This window comes from Temnothorax longispinosus, chromosome 1, assembly GCF_030848805.1.
Source record: "Temnothorax longispinosus isolate EJ_2023e chromosome 1, Tlon_JGU_v1, whole genome shotgun sequence".
NCBI classification, from domain to species: Eukaryota; Metazoa; Arthropoda; class Insecta; order Hymenoptera; family Formicidae; genus Temnothorax; species Temnothorax longispinosus.
In genome coordinates this window covers 14,312,068-14,319,563 of record NC_092358.1, presented here as the reverse complement: position 1 = coordinate 14,319,563, position 7,496 = coordinate 14,312,068, and the positions used below count along the sequence as shown (strand labels likewise).

At 57.1% G+C, this 7,496-nt stretch overlaps 1 protein-coding gene across 1 annotated transcript; it reads right to left on the bottom strand.

The window, feature by feature from the left end:
- Nucleotides 1-1,274: 1,274 nt before the first annotated feature.
- On the bottom strand, nt 1,275-1,736 carry LOC139821385 (uncharacterized). Its single transcript, XM_071792748.1, has one exon. The coding sequence runs from the start codon at nt 1,734-1,736 to the stop codon at nt 1,275-1,277; it is 462 nt and encodes a 153-aa protein (XP_071648849.1).
- Nucleotides 1,737-7,496: the final 5,760 nt, after the last annotated feature.

The window sequence follows — 7,496 nt, the reverse complement described above, 5'->3', positions numbered from 1 at the left end:
GTGTCGTTGGCGAACCCGTTCAGTCAACATCCTGAAGGGAGGGCGGCACGCAGGATAGCGTCATAGCCAAGGTTCCACAGGAGTGGCCCCAATACCGACCCCTGTGGAACCCCCCGCACGATCAGCCTTACCCTAACTACACCGTTTCGGTCGGTGTAGGCCAATCTCCTGTCCCGGAGATAATCGAACAGCACGGCCACCAGGTAGTCGGGCACCCCATGGTATAGGAGCGCCCGCCTGATGACCGGCCACGGCAGGGTGTTAAACGCGTTTGCGATGTCGAAAGACACACCAAGTAACACCCTGCCGTCCCTCGCAGCGGCCTCCGAGAGGGCACGGATACGCAGTATTGCGTCAACCGTTGACTTGCCCTCTCGGAAGCCGTACTGGTCCAGCGATAAATCCGGACCAGTCCGGGACAGGTGCCGGACGAGTCGGCTGGCGATAATTCGCTCGAACAACTTGCCGACTTCGTCCAGCAAACAGATTGGCCTATATCCAGAAGGCTGATCGGCGGGCTTGCCTGCCTTTGGGAGGAAGACCAATCTTGCCGCCTTCCAAGTTTGGGGGAAACGGCCTTCCCTGAGGCACCGGGTATACAATTGCCTCAGTCGCTCGGCCATTTCCCCCGTGGCCAGGGACCAAGCCTTGCTCGGGGTCCATTCCTTCCGTTACTGGGGGCGCCCAGGTCCTCAACTTATTGAGGACCATTTTATAGGGGGGCCCCCACGGCTCCCGGTAGAGATCCTCCAGCATTTTCTTCCAGGCACGGTCCTTGGCCACTTTGATCGCCAGGGAGAGGGCCCGCTTGGCGGAGCGGTAGCTTCTCCCGCCTCCTCTAGGCGCTGTGGGTTGCGCTTGCGTCTCGCTCGCAACCAGAGACGTCTGGCGTGGACGGAGGAGCGCCTAATCTCGGCAATCTCTTCCGTCCACCAATACGCCGCTCTTCTCCGGTGGGGCTTGGACCGGGGCATCGCAGCGTCACACGCTCTGGTCATAGCGTCCCCGATCCGAGCCGCAGCCTCGTCGACGCTCTCCGACTGGACGAACAAGTCGTCCACCCATAGGGAGACGCGCAGCGAGGCCCTGAGCATCTCCTCGTCCAGTTTGCGCAGGGCCCACCGGGGAAAGCGTCGATCCGCCTCCCGCCGGCGAGCCTGGACCTCTGGGGTGGTGACCGGGAGACTCATTTCGATCCACTGGTGATCAGATAATGTTTCGAGTTCCACGGCCCCATCCCCGGATGCGGCGTGCGACGGGGGAGTTGGCTCACGTTAGATCCACAATAAACCCCCCCTTTGCCGCACACAGGTCTGGACCCCACCGGTGTTTATGCACACCAGGCCCAGACTCGCCGCCCAATCCGTGAGTATTCCTCCTTTCTTGTCAGTGGTCGGGGAACCCCAAGTCACCGATTTGGCGTTGAAGTCTCCGGCCATCAACACCTGCTGACCTGGCAGGAATTTCCCGAGACAGTCTTTCAGGTCGTCTAGGAATCTCTCGTATCCGGGCACGTCGGTCGCGGGGGAGATGTACATCCCGACGATCACGACGTGCCCCCATCTGACGGCGACGAACCCATCCCCCGCCTCAAGACGCAAGCAGGGGACGGGCTCGTCCGTCATCCGCCACGTAATGGCAACTCTGCCGCACCGACTTACCGCCCAGCACGGGTGACCGGGCGGTATCCAATACGGCTCGGCTATTACCCCCAGGCCACTGCCGCGCTCCGCCATCGTGTGCAGGAACACGTCCTGCGAAGCGCGGCAGTGATTAAGATTTGCCTGGAGGATTTTATAAGCCATTAATGTTGAGCCGTGTCGGGAGCCTCCACTCCTTCCATGCTCTCCTGTTCATCGGCAGGCAGGGTCGTTGTAGGTGGCCCTGTTTCCTCTACGTGCACTGTTTGTTCTGTCGATGTCCCACTCACCTGACTGGGAACCTCTTCTCGGGGTGGCTGCAGATCTTGTTGCAGTTGGCCCTGGTCCGTAGGTATTTCCGGCGCCCTCTCCTTCCTGCGCCTTTGGGCCTTGGGCCTCGTGTCGCTATCGTGGTTATCCTGACTACCTGCTGAATCGTCCTGGGCCGCCTTTTTTACTGGGGCCCTTTTAGGAATCACTATGTTCGTCACCTCGATGCTCTTGGTGACCGGAGCGTTAGTGGGGGGTGCGGGAAGCACCTCAACCTCCATCTTTTCCCCATCTTTCCCTTTTGCAGGCTGGGTTCTCGCAGATTTCCCGGGTTTCGGCTTTTTGCGAGATGAGGGGCAAGCTTTGCTCCCCACCCGATGATTCGCCGGTTTCCCACTGTCCGCACAAATCGGGCATCGCAGCTTAGCCGCACACTCCCGTGCCAGGTGGCCCTCCTCGCCACACCTGTAACACTGGGAGCTGCGGTCCACTCCCCCAGAGCACTGCGCTCGCACGTGGCCAGCCTCCAAACAGCGAAAACACTGTAGAGGTCTGGCCTCGAGCGCTTGAACACGTGCGGCAAACCATCCTATTTGGATACGTTTATCCTTTAAGACTTTATTTGTCGCAATAAGGGGGAACCGTACCCAGGCTGTACGGAAGCCGTTGGGCCCCCTTTGTAGTTCACCCACCTGGATCTGGGCGATTTGACATTCGCCAACCTTAGCTACGGACTCGGCCACATTATCCGCGGTTACCGAATCCGTCAGGTCCATGACCCTGAACTCGCTTGTTTTGCATGGCCTGGATACTTTGACGCCAGGTCTGCCTGCGAACAGGGTCGCCATCCTATCTGCGAGCAAGTCAGCCTTTACAGCTCCATCCTGACCGGGAACCTCGACGAGCAAGGCCCCGGTTTGCGCTCTTCGTGGTCGAAGACCTCCATTGATGCCCAAGTCTTTAAGGGCTATTGCCTGGGTGGCTTCCTTCATTAGGGAATCATAATCTCCCTCCAAGCTTGTGAGAGTGATCGTGGCTGACCGTGGCACTCTCCATTTGCTGGTCTTAGTGGCTTTACCATCCGTAGTTGATTTGGCCGGCGTTTTGGGTGCGGTTTTGGATGGGCCTCCTTTACTAGTTGAGGCTCCACCGCCCTTGGCGATTTTCGCCGCAGTTTGTTTGCTTCCCTCTTTTCCTTTTTTCCCGCATTTAACCACGGTGGCCCAGTCCCCTGACTGTGCCGCCGCAGCAGCAGCCGCCGTAGACCTGGCTGGAGCGGGAACTGGAACGGCTTTATCGGTGCTTTTATTAGTGCCAGCTGCAGACCCCCTACTCCCAGGGGTAGGAGTAACGGTTTTATTTGCTCTTTTAGCATTCCTGTTGTCACCAATGTTGGCCTTCCGCTTCTCGGAAGCCGCGGGTGCGCCTTTGCCCGATTTGGGTTTAGGCCCTTTAGCTCCACGGCTTCCTTTGGAGAGTGTCACATTCGCCGGCGGTTTTGGCATTGCTGCCGTAATGCCGGCAGCAAACTGTTGAAACATCTCCTTCATCTGACTAGAGAGGGCCCCTAGGATTCTGTTTTCCATAGGGCCCTCTCCGGCCAGTCCGCAGGGAGGCACCGCTTTCTTCAAGAGAGTGGGGCCAGTCCTTTAACGGTGGTTTGAATACAGCGGGCTGACCGTCCCGGTCGATTTCGCCGAGAATCTTTCGGCGTTTTTTCACGGCTAACGCTATCTCGCGTTCCTCATCAGTTGCGGCTATACACTCGTCCTCATCGTCTTCCTCCAACGAATCATGAAGGTATTTCTTGGCAGACCCTCTTCTTAACCTACGTCCAATTCCGTCAGAGTTTGCGCATGGGCCATTTATGTCCACGTCCATATCCGTGGACTCATTGCGATCTTTCCCACAGTGGCCCAACACCTCCTTTATCTGCTCGCGAAGTAGAGCATTTTCTTGCGTGAGCTTGGCAATTTCAGAGCGTAGTTCGTCTAGTGCCACTTCGTTAGCCGGTTTGGAGTCCAGCTCGGTCCTTCTCACCAAATGAGTAATGGCCGCTGTAATAGTTGCAGCGGCATTATTTAAATGTTTCTTGTCCGTGCCTTTAATGTTCTGAGCCGAGGCACAGACTTTATCGACCAGGCGAACGGCGTCGATAATCCTATTAGGAAGGTCTACCGATGGAGAAAAATTAAGCTCTTCCAGCATTACTTTCTCACGGACCTTTCGGCTCTTGCTGAGATCGGCGGCGACTGAATTATCCTCCAAATCCCTCAATCGCTTCTTCTCCACTTCTAGCTCCTTCCTTGCCATTTCCACCTTCTTCCATTCATAATCGCCGGTTGTAATCGGCTTTCCCACCGGATTCTTGGTAGGAATTTTGGAGATGAAGGTGGCTGGCGCCTTTTCGGCTCCCTCATTGTGTGACACAGGTTCCATATCCTGGTCAGAGCTCTGTTTCACGGACTCATCGTTGACGCAGTCATCGAGGTCCATGGAATTAGAGGATTCCGCCCTGCTGACTCCTGCAAGGAAGTCTTTGCTTTTTTTCAGAGCTTTATCCTCATCGGCCATTTTCCTTAACAGGACGATGGCAGTGCCAGCTCTCTCTATAATGCTAGTCTGAGAGGAGCTCGCCCTCTGGGGTTTAGGGATGTTAGACCCCCGGGTAGCTCGTTGAGAGCTCCTTGCTCTGGTATTCCTTGGGCTTCCAAGCTTGCTCGGGATGGCCTTGGAAGTACCTCGCTTCCTAGCGCTGTTAGCAGCGGTAGCCAATTCTCCCGATGTGCCCGCTGTCAACACATCAGAAGGTCTCAATGCCTCCGTGAATGGGGAATCATCCTTCTTGGAGGTTTTCCTCCACTCTCCCCGCACTTGCCAGCGCTGACGGGACCGACCCGTCTGTGCGACCCTTCCGGGTCTGCATCCTGCTCCCTCTCTCTCGCGAAGAGTCGGCCGAAGACCCTCGATCCCGACTCTCCGCACTCCTTAAGCTCGTCGTTATAGGCTCCATGAAAATATCACCTCCCTTACCTCCCACGGCTCAACTGTCAGGGCATGCCCTCACCGACCGGTCCTCGATAGGCCGGGCCCCGAGTTCCCCCGGGGGACAGACTACACCATGGTCCCGGAATTTCTCAACGGGAAGGGTCCCAGCCCCCTACTCCCCCGCGGGCGCTGCCCATCAAGGAGCAAACGCACCGCGGGTTTTTCGGGGGTCCCTCGCCTCCGACAACGAGGGCACCGTGGGAGGCGTTGCCACGACGGGAGGGGACTCCCTCGACGTTCCGGGCGTAGGAGGCTGCAACCCCTCCACCGCCCTTCCCGCCAGGGGAGCCAGCTTAGCTTCTGGCGTCGTCGGCCGAGGTACCCTCCGCACCGACGCCCCATATCACTCGTCAACGAACTTGGGGTAGGGGGGAAACGCCCCACCGTACACCACACGCGCGCTAAGCTAGACGGGGGGCGGATTCGGCCGAGAGTCTCGATCCCGGTCCCCACCCCCGCCAGAGCCGCCCGCGAGAGGCCAGGGCTTAGGGCGTCCCCCAAGTGTCGCAGTCGTTCGCTGGCGAGCGTACACTCGCACTTTCGGTCCTTGCGTCCGGAAGCTAGACCCGCCGGCCCCGACCTCAGAATACGTCCAAGCGGCCCGACGGGTCTCCCATCCAGGTCGCCCCGGCCCCGACCTCGGAATACGTCCGAGCGGCCTGGGACGACCCTCCGTGTTGGAGACACCGTGAGACCACGTCCCTGGTGTGCTAGTCTCCAACATGGGCCTTCCCTCCGGTCGTCCCTGCACCACGTACAGGGACTTCCGAAAGGAGGTTACCCCCGTCTCCCCTGCCGGAGCATCGGCGTGCAATGGGTTGCGAGACAGGGGTCTTTTCACTCCCTCGGCGAGACGACATCCCTGCCCGCCTCAAGAGTGAGGACCTTCCCACCCTGGATCCTTCGAAAAAACCACACAGGACACCCTCCCGCCCCGCCGGAGCACCGGCGTGCAATGGTCGAGCGATTCGGACCCACCCCGTGGCCGGCGGGAAGAGTAGAAACTCCCCCCTAACGGTCCCGGCCGACCGGGCGATTGAAGTCAGGGCCGCCGACCCCTACCGGCAGTTGGAGTCAGGATGGCCAAAGCCTGATCCCGACTCCTAAGCAGGGCTACCGGTCCCCCGGTTTTCTGTCAGGGTTTTCCTTCCCTTAGGACGGTCGGGGAAGCAAAGGCTCTTCCCTCACGGCCCCGTCCGGCCGGACAGTTGTTTATAGAGGTAGTCTGCCTCGCGAGTCCTGAAAAGGACTCCCCGGTCCACGACAGACCTTGCGGAAAGCCGTTGATTACGGTACTGATGTGCTCGGGCACTCCGGGTTCGCAAAACCCGTAGTGGAAAGTTCCCCCGGGCCCCTAGAAGCTCCGGAAGGACTCCCCCCACCCCCTGAAGGGTCCCACTACCTTACTCCCATTCCACCCCTTTCTTTATTTCTGTCCAACTCCTCTACCTTCCTTTCCAGCTCTTTTATGCAGCTCACCAACTTCTCCTTCTCTTCATTTCACTTCTCTCGCTCCCTGCACTCTCTTCTCAACTCCTCCACCTCCCCCCTCATCAACCTCCCCTGTTCCCTGAGCCCCTCCTTCATCTCCTCCATCATCTGTTCTATCATCTGTCTCAAATTCCCCCTCCACCCTTTCACCTCCCTCAAATCATTCCTCACCTCCTTTACTTCTTCCCTCCACTTCCTTATGTCCTCCCTCCATTCGCTTTTCTCCTTTTCCCCCCAGTCCAGCATCACAGGAGGCTTCTTGCTCTCTCTATCTTCTTTCTCCCCCTCTCTCCTGCATTTCTGCCTTTTCTCTTTTCCTCTTTGCGTCCTCTCCTTTCCCGCTCCCGACGCTGCTGACGCTCCCGCTCCTTGTTCTCTCTGCCCCCTCATCATTCCCTATTCTCCCGATCATTATCTTTAGGCCGACTCTCTTCTTATATTCTATGCCCCAACTCCCTCACCGGCCTGCGCGCCGTCTATATTTCACGCACTCCTCGCCCGCGGCCGCTCTCCGCTCGACGCTCTCCCCTCTTAGCGTTTCGCGTACTCCCTGCTCGACCCGCTCTCACGCACGCACGCTTTCTGCACCCTTTTTCTCCTCAATCCTTCTCTTTCGCGACCTGCCTCCACTCTCTCACGCACACTCTCTCCTCCACTCTCTCCCTCTCACATACACACCTTCACCAGACCACTCTTACTCTCTCACACACTGTCGAAAACACTCGTTTAACCGCTACGTGACACACTATCGCACCGGAAACGGAAGTCCAACCGGTATGTGTGTATGTATGTATGTTTGTATGTTTGTGCCAAATTTACAGAAATTTCTATAACTCCAGAATTGATCAACCAAATCTTAACAAATTATATATGAAATAGGAGTAGAAAAGACTGAAGAATATAATAGAATTAATAAAAATTGTTAATAATAAAGGGGTTACCGATTTTTATGTAAAAGAATCTACTTGATTGCCCTAATTTCCGCAAATTTTGAGATATTGAGCTTATTTTTTTTTTTTATAGATAGAGTATCATTAGAGGTAAGTT

Coding starts and splice junctions, on each gene's coding strand:
- LOC139821385 (XM_071792748.1), bottom strand. CDS start 1,736: ATGGCGGAGCGCGGCAGTGGCCTGGGGGTAATAGCCGAGCCGTATTGG.